Source organism: Mobula birostris, chromosome 22 (genome assembly GCF_030028105.1).
Source record: "Mobula birostris isolate sMobBir1 chromosome 22, sMobBir1.hap1, whole genome shotgun sequence".
Taxonomy (NCBI): Eukaryota; Metazoa; Chordata; class Chondrichthyes; order Myliobatiformes; family Myliobatidae; genus Mobula; species Mobula birostris.
Genome location: NC_092391.1, coordinates 53,022,633 through 53,037,944, shown reverse-complemented (window position 1 = coordinate 53,037,944; position 15,312 = coordinate 53,022,633). Strand labels below are relative to the sequence as shown.

At 40.7% G+C, this 15,312-nt stretch overlaps 1 protein-coding gene across 1 annotated transcript in view; it reads right to left on the bottom strand.

Moving 5' to 3' along the window:
* piwil1 (piwi-like RNA-mediated gene silencing 1) overlaps positions 1-15,312 on the bottom strand; it is a 100,001-nt gene that overhangs the window by 45,146 nt on the left and 39,543 nt on the right. Inside the window, exons 8-12 of the mRNA XM_072239976.1 lie at positions 14,149-14,346; positions 7,949-8,060; positions 7,728-7,851; positions 3,661-3,778; positions 2,381-2,495 (exon numbers count right to left, since the gene is read on the bottom strand). Coding sequence (XP_072096077.1) covers positions 2,381-2,495; positions 3,661-3,778; positions 7,728-7,851; positions 7,949-8,060; positions 14,149-14,346 — 667 coding nt within the window. The remainder of the gene's footprint in view (positions 1-2,380; positions 2,496-3,660; positions 3,779-7,727; positions 7,852-7,948; positions 8,061-14,148; positions 14,347-15,312) is intronic.

The following is a 15,312-nucleotide window of genomic DNA, read 5'->3' as shown; positions in this document are numbered from 1 at the left end:
CATACAGCTTGGCACCAGTGTCATCGCAGAGCAATGTATGATTAAGTGCCTTGCTCAAGACACAACACGTTGCCTCGAGTGGGGCTCGAACTCACGACCTTCAGGTCGTTAGTCCAATGCCTTAACCACTTGCCCACATGCCCTTTAACTTAGCACCTAACTCCCTGAACTCCTACCCATGTCATTGGTCCATGAACCACAACCTCTGGCTGTTCACCCTCTCACTTAAGAATGCTGAGGACTCAATCCGAGTTATCCCAGGCCCTGGCACCCATGATGCAACATACTATCCAGGAATCTCAGTCTCAACATAGAACCTCCTGTCCATTACCCTGACTAATGAATCCCCCTTTCCCTTCTGAGTCACAGAGGCAGACTCAGTACCAGCAACCTGACCACTGTGACTTTCCTCTTTCAGGTCACCCCCGACAGTATCAAAAGTGACGTACCTGTTGAGAGGGATGGCCACAGGGGTACTCTGCACTGGCTACTTAATCTCTTTCCCCTCCCTGACTGTCACCCAGTGCCCTGGACCTTGGGTGTAACTACTCTCTACAACCCCTTCAACCTCCAGAATGATCCAGAGTTCATCTAGTTCCAGCTCCAACTCCTTAACACGGTTTGTTCAAAGCTGAAGCTGGATGCACTTCTCATAGTTGTACTCGTCAGAGACCCTGAATGTCTCCCTACCTTCCCACATCTTGCAAGAGGAACATTTCAATATCCTGCCTGCCACCCCTACTGTCCTAGTTTAGCAGATACAAAGAAGAGATGGAAAAACTTGAGCTTTTCTTTCCTGTGCTTTCTCTGAGTGAAGCCTCTCTTCACTGAAGTTTCGAAGAGCTAAAGCCTTAAGATCACCACTCTATGTCCACTCCGACGAAGGCTGCTAGGCCTGCCCCTGCCTCCCTTTAATTTGCTCTTACTAATCAATCTGCCACAACCCACTCCTGCCTTTTATCCTCAGGCAGTGGACCTGATTGAAGTCCCTTCCTCTCCAACTTCCAATGTCCAGATTGGCTGCTGGTCAAAGTACTATTACACTGCGCAACCCGCTCCTGCCTTTTATCCTTGGGCAGTGGACCTGATTGAAGTCCCCGCCTCTCCAAACTTCTAATGTCCGGATTGACTGCTAGTTAAAGCTCTATTTGCACCATTAGGTTCAAGAACAGTTACTACCCCACAACCATCAGGCTCTTGAACAAAAAAGGATAACTACACTCACTTGCCAATTCATTAAGATATTCCCACAACCAATGAACTCACTTTAAGGACTCCGTATCTTATTATCACGTACACTCATTATTTATTGCTATTTATTTATATTTGCATTTGCACAGTTTGTCTTCTGTACTCTGGTTGATCTTTCATTGATCTTACTATAGTTACTATTCTACTGATTAACCCCTACAGGAAAACAAATCCCAGGATTGCATATGGTGACACATGTGTACTTTGATAATAAATTTACCTTGAATTTTATTATTGTCACATGAAATAAGGTACAGTGAAAAACTCATCTTGCTTACCATCCATATTGTCCTCCAGGTTCAGGGGGTCAACAAAGGGCTAACAACCTTGACTGGTAAAACAAAATTGTTATGGAAACAGCAATAGAGAATCCTTCTCCATCTGAATGTAAAGGTATTCCTGAGTCTTCACCCGACACTTACATGAATGATTAGTAGGGAAAACCAAGGGGAAGCTGACACGATGAAGGAAAACCTGAACACCGCCAGAGATGGAGGACCTTCACTGCTGCCCTAAACGCTAGCAGCATAACAGGCATTTCAGTCTGTATACCATCCATACAGATCAAGTCATTACAACAGTGCAGTGAAGTAGTACAAAGGAAAGCAATTAACAGAATGCAGAATAAATTGTTACAGTTACAGGACGACAAGGTCAAGGGGAGGGGAAGGCGTGGGTGTGGTGGTGAAAATGTGTATGGCTGAACCTTGGCGTGACTGTATTACAGAACTGGCTTGGAGTATTTAGCCTAGTTTCTAATTTTATAGCAATGCTAACATAACGTCATTCTGAGCATCTGCTACTTTCCTGCCAACAAACCATTCCTACACAGATTACCTGAAAATAATATATTGACACTATATTCAACCACTGGCTAACTCCAACATTTTTCTTTAGACCAGGAGTTCCCAAAATCTTTTATGTCATGGACCAATACAATAAAGGGGTCCATAGACCACAGACTGGGAGTTTAATTGGCAATAAAACTCCTTGTTTGCACTTGATTTAAATACTGCTTTCCAGTTTTGTTAAATATTCATGAGCAGTTCTATAGTATCCTTCAGCAAAAGATTTCAAACGCTTAAGAAGGACAAAGGAATTGATACCCCATTGTACATTTCCACATTACCATTTTTCCACCTTGCTGAATCTTCTCTGAAGGCAAAACTCGGCCAGACAGGGAATGCAGTTTCAAATCGAACTGGAAACCCCAAACTGCTAGCTCTTTCTGTACATTATCATCCCTGTTTGTGTTTGAAAATGAAAATACAGTTAAAAACTTTAAAGCACAACCTTAATTGTCTAACTTCATTTCTTACATTTGCTTAGTTCTACATTACAGAGATATAGAATCAGAGTCATAGAAAAGTACATCACAGAAACAGACCCTTCAGCCAATCTAGTCCATGCTGAACCATTTAAACTGCCTACTCCCACTGGCACCACAGCCCTCCATACCCCTACCATCCATGTACCTATCCAAATTTCTCTTAAACGCCAAAATCAAGATCGCATCCACCACTTGTGCTAGCAGCTCGTTCCACATTCTTACCACCCATTGAGTGAAGAAGTCTCCTCTCGTATTCCCCTTAAAATTTTTCACCTTTCACCCTTAACCCTTGACCTCTGGTTGTAGACCCCACCCAACCACAGTGGAAAAAGTCTGCTTGTGTTTACCCAATCTATACCCCCCATAATCTTGCAGACCTCTATCAAATCTCCTCTCAATCTTCTATGTTTCAAGGATTAAAGAATATTCAATCTTTTCTTATAACTCAGGTCCTCCAGACCTGGCAACATCCTTGTAAATTTTCTTTGCACTCTTTCAATCTTATTTACATCTTTCCTGTAGGTAGGCATCCAAAACTGCACACAATACTCCAAATTTGGCCTCACCAACATCTTGTACAACTTCAACATAACATCCCATCTCTTGTGCTCAATATTTTGACTTATGAAGGCTAATGTGCCAAAAGCTTACTTTACAATCCTATCTACCTGTGATGCCACATTCAATGAATTATATATTTGTATTTCCAGATTCTTTTGTTCTAACAAACTCCTCAGCATCCTACCGTTGTGTAAGTAAACAGATCAAGTTAAAAGTTTCCAAACATCAAGAATTCTTCACACAACGTCCAAGTACAGCGAGCTGAGCTGCGCTTCCATTCCAATCCAATCCAATCCCAGCACTAGTCTGAACAGCAAGAGGAAAATGGAAGTCTAAGCAGGGCGGCACAACCCTTTTCAATTTTAAATTGAGTCCTCACCCACCAGGCTCAATGACATTGAAGCACAGAAGAAAATTTAAGCAATGAAATTAACCATTTTTCTGAAAATTCCAAAATTATTTACCACAGAATCTAGAAACTTCAAAACTTCTGAAAGACAAGGATATTCTGAACATACTTTTGGATTTGATCCAGGAAACGCCACAATTCCTGCTCTCTCAGTTCTGGTGTTAATCTTGTATGTGCTGACAGGTCTCTCATAATGTTGAAATCTGAACGCATTTTATCTGTCAAACCTGGAAATTATTAAACAAATTTTTCAGTTTGGCCAACAAAAGATAAAATCAAAACTTCTACTATTACAAGTTCAAGCAACAAAAGCATAGGATGAAATCAGTTCCACTTTTTTTTACTGAAACATTCTTAGATTCTATTTTGTAAGAAAGCAGACATCATGAGACATGTGTTGTATAGGTTTCACTGAAACTACAAGCTGTTTTTAAATCCCAACTGAAACCTAGTTCTAGGTGAATGACAAATACTCCCATTACATTCACATAGTTCAAAAATTCAGTCAAAGTATGTATACATTTATTATCAATGTATATATAAATTATACAACCTTGAGATTTATCTGCTTATATAGTCAGCCACAAAAGAAACGTGAAAGAACTCAATTAAAAAAAGACCAATACCCAAAGCACAGAGAAAGAGAGGGAAAAAAGCACAAATCAGCCAAACACTACAGGCGAGCAACAGCATTCCAAACCAAATTGAGTCCATAGACCTAATTCCCCGGAGCAGCCTGAGTTGGCCCAAAGCCTCAGACTCAATTCATCATATTAGTGGGACAAATCGTCACAAAGCATATTGCAGTCTCACAGCCTCAATGCCCTGAGCATAGAATAGAACAGTGTGGGAGAGCGAGTAAAATCAGCACGACCCTCTCTTCTGGTCCCGACACTCTGCCTTTCCAGTCTGGGCTGGCATTTAAATCATCCAAATATCGGGTCGTGGCCTGCTGGGCTCTGGTGCAGCAACATGCTTTGGGCCTATACCACACCACCCTGCCCGAAGCCATACTTAACCTCTCCAAATCGGTTCAGCACTTTGCACCTGGTTTACATTGATGAGCACCAAAACTTCTCCACCTCGGCTCCTCTTCAAATCACTCACTCCAAATCCATCTCCAACAGATACATCATCTGAAATTGGCCTCAAACACGTTGCTCTACGACATTGCAATGCACCAGCACAGCTCATCCTCAAATCAGCTTTGCCTCCACTCGCCTCTTCATTGTTTACAGTGATAGTTCACCACAACTTAAGTCATAAAAAAGTTATTAATGATGCTTTTAATTGTATTTCTTGTCTTTTGAACTAAGCTGTAAGCTGTTGCACAACTTCAGTCAGGCTATCTTAAACTGGAAAGGTTGGCGTGACACCGTGAAACTTAGGCACTGATTATAGCGTAGCCATTCTATGAGCCATTTCTGTGGCAAGTTAACTGGCCTAGTTAAGCATCTGGTAACTTGATGGATTCCCCCTCGCCCCCGATATTCTGTGATCTAGGCATCACTAGCAAGGTCAACACATATCTAGAGCAATACACACAAAATGCTGGAGGAACTGCAGCATCTATGGAGAGGAACGTTCCGGGCCAAGAGCCTTCATCAGGAGGGTCACCTTTCTAGCATCTGCAGAATCTTGAGTTATCAACACATTTTTAATTGCACTCACCTGTGAGGAAGTGGCATGAAATGACTCAAGGTTAGGGAGAGGTGATTGCACTTATTTTCCCAATTGTGATATTCACAACCTGATAGTTACAGTTTCTTGGAAGAAATATTCAGCCCGCACAACCGTTTTCACATTTTGCTGTTTCATTTTCTAATTTAAAATATTGAAGTAAGATTTTTTAGCTCATCTACAAACATTGTAGATTGTGCCAAATCAAAATAAAAATTCTAAAACCTGTCAATCATTTACTAAAAATTAAAAACTAAAATTTTGAGACTGAAAAAGTATTCATCCTCTTTGTAATTCCTCCAAGAGGACCACAACCTTGTCGTGGTTTGAAGGCTTTCCTGCCTCAATGACCCAGAGAGCTAGTTTGGGTGGAGCCATTACTTTATGCTTTGGCTCTTGGTGGGATCACCCATGCCAAACAGGTCAAAGGACAGACTAAGAGTTGTCCACCAGTCCTTCAAGTTCAGGATTTCAGCTCAGGGCTAACAACCTTGACTGGTAAAACAAAATTGTTACGGAAACAGTAATGAAGAATCATTCTACATCTGTGTGTGACAGTATTCCTGAGTCTCCAACCAGGACTTGCATGATGGACAGTAGTGAAAACCAAGAGGAAGCTACTGACGCAATGAAAGAAGCCCTCAACACCACCAGAGATGAAGGACCTTCATTATTGCCCTAAACACCAGCAACATAACAGGCCATAAACTAAGCCCTTTGCAATTATTACACTTTCCACAGGTGGAACCCTATATATTACCTTACCTACTCAAACAATTTGTTGATGTAGAAAATTGGAGGATCACCTGTTTTCAATGAATTCATAATAAATATCCCCTCTCTCTGAAAGGTCCAACAGTAAGGTCGAATTTCAACAGACAAAACCAAAATGAAGGCAAAAGAGTGTTCAAGTCAAGTCAGGGAAATTGATTATAGACAAGCACAAATTTGGGGAAGGGTATAAGATCATCTCAAAGGCATTGAATATACCTCGAGCTCAGTGCAGTCCACTGCGAAAAAATGGAAAAAATATGAAACCACTGCCACACTGCCTAGGTCAGGCCACCCCTCTAAACTTAATCACTGGAGAAGGGCACTGTGACACCAACAGTTACTCTGAGTGAGCTACAGAAGTCAGTGGCTGTAACTGGAGATGAAGCTCATGGCTCCGCAATCTCTAAGGCCTTGCACAAAATGGGTATTTATAGCAGAGTGTCAAGTAAGAAGCCCTGGTTAACAAAAAAGCATATCCGTGCCCGTAAAGACTTTCCAAAGCATCACTTAGAAGATACTGTAAAGATGTGGAGGAAGGTCTTATGGTCAGATAAGAATAAAGTGGAACATTTTGGCCTCAACACTAAGCAGATAGTGTAGCGTAAATCGAATACTGTACAGATAACACCATTCCTACTATGAAGTATAGTGGAGGTAGCATCATGCCATGGGAATGCTTTTCAGCAGCAGGGACTGGAAATCTGGTTAGGAATGATGAGAAGATGAACGCTATTAAATGTAGAGAGACTGAAAAAAAACCTGCTAGCCTCCATCATAAAGCTTAAACTGGGCAAGAAGTTCTTCTTTCAGCAGGACAACTATCCAAAGCACACTGCCAGAGCAACCAAGGAGTGGCTTGAAATGAAGAAAGTTGGGGGGGGGGGGGGAGGGACGGAGGACAGATGGACACACACACACACACACACACACACATACATACATGCACACACACAGTGGTATGTTGAATTACCGGGTGAACAAGTAGTTTTTGGGGTACTGCAAATCTGTGTCTTTATTGATGCTTTGCTGCATGCTTCAGTGCTTGGTGGAGGACGCTAATGCTTTTTTTTGCTGGTGGGGGAGGGGAGGGGTCATTGCCTTGATGCTGCTTGTGCGTGGGAGGGGGAGCTATGGGGGCTTTGGGACTGTCATGTTTAACTGTCATTCATTCTTTGGGGCAATTCTCTGTTTTCTTGGATGTTTGCAATGAAAAAAAATTTCAGGATGTATATTCAGGATTGAGATGGAACTGGATCAGCCATGATGAAATGGTGGTGCACAGTAGGTTGGCCAAATGACCTAATTCTGCTCCTATATCTTATGGTCTTATAACAGTACAGGGTATGAACCCAAATATCAAGATAGGGGCATTCCTGAAAGGAAATATTTTTAAATGAAGGTATTACAAATTAGCCACACACAGCAGAACAAACATTGTTACAAGTTAACAGAGTAGCTAATACTGTAACTCCCTAAATCATGCCAGAACTTCAGTACAGGTTGAAATTTCAATGAACAACTCTAGGAAGCAGATTCCTTCAACAAAGGATCATGTAACTGCAAATCAGCACAATAAAGTTGGATATATGATCACTGATCAGGCACGAACTTTGCATACATACTGTACATCAAGTAATAGCTAATTTAAAGATTTTTAAACTTGCACGATGCACAATTATTACACGGTGCTCCAATTAATGCAGTTTTAAAAATTCAAATTACCTGTAAGATAGCACAACTCTGGAATGAGGCAGATGAGTCCCACACTGGCACCCTGAGGTCCCTGTCTCCTGGGCTGACTAACAAGCACTGGCTGATCCACATCAACGATCTCCAGGCTATATTGCTGTAAAATGCAAATAATTCATTTCCCCCTGCAATATCCCCTTAAAAATAACTTGAAACTTCATTTTCATTGATCATTTAATTCAATAAAATGTCACCTCTTTGTAGTAATCAATGTAGCTGATTTGAGTTCCATCTGCTTTTTTAAATGTGCTCCGAGGACTCTGAACCCAATCAATGTCATCAATTCGGTAAGTCTTGTTATTGTACCTAGATGTCACCAAAACGAATGGGACAATGGTAAAATGACAATGTTTCAAAGAGATACAGATTTGCAGGCTCAAAACTCCTTCCCGTCATCCAAGAGCCGTTCGTATTCATGGCCCCCTCATACATTCTCCCTTTTCCAAACACTGAACTGTAACTTTCCATTTTTAAATTCACAAATACTTAAATCCTGCCACGGTCTCATTTCCTAAACTCCTTCAAAGTTCTTCAAAATATCAGCATTCATTATCTGCTTGCTAAATCAAGTTCTAGAGTACACTGCACAAACTTCACCCCTTTGTGATTCCAACTAAGCTTTTAATCCTTATTACTGACTTTAATTTCTTTTCTGTCTTAACTGTGGCACATACAATAAAACTAGTGGGAATTGTTGTGGAGTGTTTAGGCCACAGTGCACAGCCTCAGAATAGAGGGATGTCCATTTACAGCAGAGATAAAGGAATTTCTTTCACCAGAGGATGGTGAATCTCTGCAGTTTATTACCACAAACAACTCTGGTGGACAAGTCATTGGATATAAGTAAAGTGGAGGTTGATAGGTTCTTGATTAGTCAGGGCGTCAAAGATTACGAGGATAAGGCAGGAGAATGGGGTTGACAGAGATAATAAGTCAGCCATGATAGAATGGCAGAGCAGAACCTATGGGCCAAAAGGCCCAATTCTGCTCCAATGTCATATGGTCTTATCATTACACTAACATGTCCTCAGCCAGATAGTTTTTTCTTAATAGTTTTGTTTTCAGGATTGGGTGATGCCAGTAAGAACTGTATTAACTAATAATGACTGACTGCCTAGATAATTCTGTCAGCCTATTAAAACTACCATTATACTTCTACAATAGGATTTGACAAGGATTTCAAAACATGGATGCACTAACAATGACATAACTACACTAAGATGATGTACAACGAAGAAGAGGAAGTCAAAAAGTGACCAAGTTTCTTTTTCAGTGCTTAGAATTATCATGAAGATGTATAGTGTCTTAGAGCACTGCAGCACAGAAACAGGCCCCTCACCTCATCTAGTCCATGCTGGCCTGGTTTCTTGGGTCCTTTTTGCTCAGGCATTCTGGTTTCTATGCCCCTGCAACTCTAGTTTAAACACCCACCCCCAGAGCAGCACTAGCAAACCTTGCTGCAAATGTATTGGTCCCCCTCAAGTTCAGGTGCAAACTGTCCTGTTTGTACATGTCCCACCTTCCCTGGGAAAAAACACAATGATCCAAAAATCTGAATCCCTCCCTCCTGCACCATCTGCTTAGCCACATATTAAACTGTATGATCTTCCTATTTCTGGCCTCACTAGCATGTGACATGGGAAGCCATCCTGAGATCACAACCCTGGAAGTTCTGCCTTTTAACTTAGCACTTAACTCCCTGAACTCACTTTGCAGAACCTCAGTACACTGTTCTATAAGTGGGGTGGGAGCAGAGAGTTGGGAGGAACGGGTGTACACATCATTAAAGGTTTACCCTGCACCCCCTGTTTCTACCTCCCACTTCATTGTTTTGTCGACCCTGGTTCAGACCCTTCCTACCTACGTCTGTGACACATCACGTGCTCTGGATCTTTTCAATGACTTCAAGTTCTCTAGCCCCAATCGTCTCACTTTCACGATGGATGTCCAGTCCCTATAAACTCCCAACCCTGATCAGGAGGGCCTAAAGCTCACCATTTCTTTCTAGACAACAGACCCCATACTCTTTATTTAATTTGATTCGTATTTGTATGTGCGTATGTACTTTAAAATAAACGATTGTTAGGAATTAAGACTCCCCTTCATTCTCGACTCCTGGAAGAACCCCAAGGATCAGAAAATAAACAGAAAGCCAACAATGTTAACTACAGTGGATTCTGGTTAATTGGGACACACTCGGACCAGTACATTTTGGCACAATTAAGCAGCTGTCCCAATTAGCTAAAGTTTCATAGAAATACTTAAAAGCAAAAAATTCAAATTCCCATTTAGTGAGTCCCGAATTATGTATTTAAATGAAAAACAGAACAAATTAGAACACCATCAATACTACAGTACTATAAAACTGTGTATTAGTTCCTAATAATTATCGAATACAGGAATTCATCCAGTGTACACTGCCATGTTCTTTTGATTGACTGCAAAGGAACAACATCAGTGCAGATAATAGATTTCCTTTACGGAATGCTTTCGACAATTATATCCTCCAAATCTTCACTTTCATCGTAACATTCCAGATGATTGTCAATACCTTCAAATACTTCGTAGTTCCTAACTTGAAGTAGTGAAATGATTTCATTTTCACTCCCAGCCACTTCTAGCATCTCCAAACCTGAATGCTTGAAATTGCAGTGAGCAAAACTGTTCTGAATTGTCTTACTGCTTATTTCTCACTAACTATCAGTAACAAAACAAAACCATGTTTTTGAACACAAACACAAGCGACTAATGCTATTTAAAAATTGCACACAACTGACTCTAGTTAGTAACTGTTCAGCAACAGTCTCCTGTCCCAATTAAGTGGCATAGCATCATAAATAAAAGGAGGAAATCCCAGTGATTATCGTAATTAGTTTTCGCTCTTTAAGAGGCTGCCTCAATGGACCCAACTAACTGGATTCCACTGTATTTCTTTCCAAAGATGTTGTCTGATCTTCTGAGCATTTACAGTATTTTTTGTTTTCATTATGCAATATTTCTAAGATGCCATGGATCTTGGCACAATAACGCTTTGAGGATCCAAAGGAACTTCAAGATAATATAGACAAGAATGGGTTCAAATATCTGGATAATCAAGCTCCCTTCCAAAATAGGTGGAACCTGTACAAGATTAACAATATCCTTATTTGCTAGTAGAACACAGGACAGTTCAGTGTAGCAGACATAGACCATAAGTCCTAGCAGCAGAATTAGACCATTTGGCCCACTGAATCTGCTCCAAACATATGGAAACCAGAAGAGTAGGTCAGCAGGTATTGACCAAGGTAGACATTCAGTACAGGAATGCTGATAACAATAGTAAGCAAGGCCAGATTACTGAATACGGCAGAACAGACAGTCTGAAGTGTAATGTGATGAGTATAACAGATAAGGCAGAGATGGGCTTAGAGCTTAACCTTGTAAATGGAACTATAATGCAACTATTACAGAAACCTGGCCAAGAGAAGATCAGGACTAGCATCTCAGTGTTCCCAGGTGCAGATTTTGTAGAGAGACAAGAAGAGGTGTGGAAGTTTCATTACTGATTTGTCACAGTTGCCCTAGGGAGGGCATCCTATAGGAGTCATACAGTGAGGCAATATGGGCAGCACAGGAATAGAAAAGGTGAAATCACTGCAAATGGGATGTCATTATTGGCCTCCCAAAAGGCAGCAGTAACTGGAGGAACAGATACGCAGGCAAATCATGGATAGATGCAAAATAAAAGTTATTGTAGTAGGCAATTTTAACAAGGGTTCAGGGAGCAGGAATAAGATACTAAGACCGAGACATGTTCTTCCTAAATGGCACAACAGAGCTAAGGAAGGTATTGACCAACTCCCTCACCCACTGCTCCTGGAGGAAGGTGCCTACATCTCTCTCTCTCCCTCTTGCTTGATGCTGCTGGAGGATGGTGCCAGAGTCCATGAATCTTACATGAGGGCTAATTGATGCATTTTGTGGATTGGACTCTGTAGTTCACGTTATGATGAGTTTCTGGACACTCCTTTTTTTGTTGCTGTTTTGTGTGATTTAAATTGGAGTGGACTAGCGCTGCAGCTTGTAGATAGCAAGAGACGTGGCAATGGATTGAGCTGAAGTAAATATGCCTGGATTCTTGTGATGCCTTTGCGATTTAGTGTTCTGCACTCTGTGTTTTTGCACTCTTTTTCTCTTGCCATTTGCGTGATTTGTTCTTTTGTCGTGCAGTGGGGGTTTTATGTTTTATTTCAAACAGGTTACATGTTTTTTTTTGTTTCATTTAGGAAGAGGAATCTCAGGGTTGTATACTGCATATATACTTCTATAATAAGTGCATTTTGAATCTTGAAATCCTATTTTTCTATCATTCCAAATCTCCAACTTCCTATTTAGGTCAGATGCACCCAGAAAAATTCTTTAAAATGTTTGATAAGTTTTAGTTTTTTGAAAATAGCACATTTATTGATAGGTTCACCTCAATGTTATTTTTTTAATAAATGGGTAAAACCAATTGGAAGCATTTTAACAAACCTTTAGATGATTTGACTATGACAAGATTCGTGTGCACTCTTACTACACAATGCTGCTGCAAAGATAAGCAAACACTTTTAATTTTTTTTTCCTTTTGTAATGATGCTCTGGTTCATATTTTTTACTGTTATGCTGTATGTATTTCATTTTGGCAGATCTGCAAGAACGGTCTGTTCTGTTTTCATGGTTGTTTGGGTTACTGTTGAAGACAAGAGAGAGGAGAAATGTTTGCCATCCATTAGGATGGTCAGATTAAGGGGAGGGTTCTCTGGTGAGGGACACTAAGGTTGGCCTTGGGCTTTTGTTTGAGAGGAGATGAAGAGAGAAGACGCTGGGGAGAACCAATCGTAGCATACAATCCTGTAGGAGTCCTATTCATTTGAGATGGATTGCAAGCGACATTTAGAAGGTGGTGTGACCAACAGCCCAGCGTGTGAGTGACAGAGAAGTTCAAGATGAGCTCCAACTTGTGCACATTTGACTGTTTAATTAGAATGGGCCCTTTTCTTTGTTATTCTTTACTAACTCTTTAGTTAAAGATTCATAAATATAATTCCTTTAATCATATTTAGTGTACTGTCTGGTATTTCGTGGCATTAATTTGTAACAGGGTAGCAAATTACACAGCATCCACTCAAACCAGGGTTTGGGGTGGGATCCAGCACGTCTCAATCTCACAAACTTGGTGGGGCTGGAGGTAGTCTTCCCTAGACTTACGCAGCCAAGGAAACCAAGGTGTTTCATTTTAAACAGTTTTTATCTCTACAACACACATAAAAATTGCTGGGGAATGCAGCAGGCCAGGCAGCATCTATAGGAAGAGGTACAGTCGACGTTTCAGGCCGAGACTATCTCTACCTCCCTAATTACACGACTGATCCCTTTCTGCAGCAAACGTATAGGAGAAAGTCAGAACAATTCACTCTGATCAGACTGGCAAGTTCCACTAGTTGTGTAATGGCAAAGTCCAAAATAAATTTATGGCACCATATACAACCTTGAGATTCATTTTCCTGAGGGTGTACTCAATAAATCCATAATAGAATAATAACCATAATGGAATCAATGTAAGTCCAGACCAACTTAGCTGTTCAAACAGTGTGCAACAGACAACAAACTGTTCAAATACAAGAAGCAAAATTATAACAATAAATAAGCAATAAACATTGAGAACATGAGATGAAGAGTCCTTGAAAGTGAGTCTATTGGTTGAGAGGGGTTTAGTTTTTTTTTATTTATTGGGGTACAGCATGAAGTAGGCCCATCCAGCATTTCGAGCTGTGCCGCCCAGCAATCCCTAATTTAACCCTTGCCTAATCATGGGACAATTTACAATGATCAATTAACATATTACCTGGTACGTCTTCGGACTGTGGGAGGAAACTGGAGCACCCAGAAGCTCACGTGGTCATAGGGAGAACGTACAAACTTCTCAAAGACAACGGTTGGAATTGAACCCAGGTTTCTGATACTGTAAAGCATTGTGCTAACCACTATGCTACCGTGCTGCCTTTTGGTTCAAGAGCCTGATCGCTGAGGGGTAATAACTGTTCCTGAACCTTGTGGTGTGAGTCCTGAGGCTCCTGTACCTTCTTCCTGATAGCAGCAGCATGAAGAGAACATGTCCTAGGTGGTGGAGGTCCCTGATAATCGATGGAGCTTTCCTCCAGCATTTCATACAGATTCGCTCAGTGGTGGGGAGGGTTTTACCCATGATGGACTATGTTGTATCCACTACTTTTTGCAGGATTTTTTTTGGAACCAAAAATCATATCTGTTGATAAATTATGGAATGTCTCTTTCATAACATTTGTTTCAACTCTATCACCATTCATAACTAAATCAAATAAAATAACATGCACCTACATAATCCGCACCTTACCTGGTTAGAACTATGACTCCAACCAGTTCTTTGGCGCATGCCTCCTGAAAGTGATGCTCACCAAACTGTGAATATAACTGATGCATGACATCATGTACAGTTTCACTGCGTAGAACCTTGTGACTAATATCTACACAGAGCATAACATTGTTCTCGTACTGCAGAATCGAAGTGGTGTATCCTGGCCAAACCATGATTCTGTTACAGAAAAGAGAAAAGCAGTGTTCATGTCTTTCATTTTTAATTTCCTATAATGCTTTAATCTTACATTAAATTTAGAGTCTACAGAAACATGGAATTAATTTTTGAATATATATAAAAAAATCGTACTGTGCATTGAACAATCCTTAATTTGTCAGTATTACTATGGTATTACAGATGGCAATAAGCCCCTCTGGCCCAATGAGGTCACACTGCCCCATTAGCCTAACTAATCAATATGTCTTTGGAATGTGGGAGGAAACCAGAACAGCCAGCAGAAACCCAAGTGGTGATCAAAGTACATATATGTCATTATATATAACCGTGAGATTCATTTTTTTGTGGGCATGCTTAATAAATCTATAGAATAATAACAATAAAATCAATGAAAGACCACCTAACTTGGGTGTTCAACCAGAGATTGCAGAAAACAAGCCATACAAATACAGAAAGAAAGAATAATAAATAAATAAGCAATAAATATCAAGAACATGAGATGAGAGTCCTTAAGAGTGAGTCTATAAGTTATGGGAACAGTTCAGTGATGGAGCAAGTGAAGTTACCCCCTTTGGTTCAAGAGCCTGATGGTTGAGGGATAATAACTGTTCCTGAATTTGGTGGTATGGGTCCTGAGGCTCCTGTACCTTCTTTCTGATGGCAGCAGCAAGAATAGAGCATGACCTGGGTGGTGGAGATCCCTGATTATGGATGCTGCTTTCCTGTGACAATGTTTCATGCAGATGTGTTCAATGGTGGGGAGGGCTTTACCTGTGATAGACTGGATTGCAACCACTACCTCTTGTAGGATTTTCTATTCAAAGGCATTGGTGTTTCCACACCAGGCAGTGATGCAGCCAGTCAATATAATCTCAACTACACATTAATAGATGTCATGGGAAGAACAAACAAGCTCCTTACAGACAGCAGCCGAATTGAACTTGGGTCACTGCTGCAGTAATACCT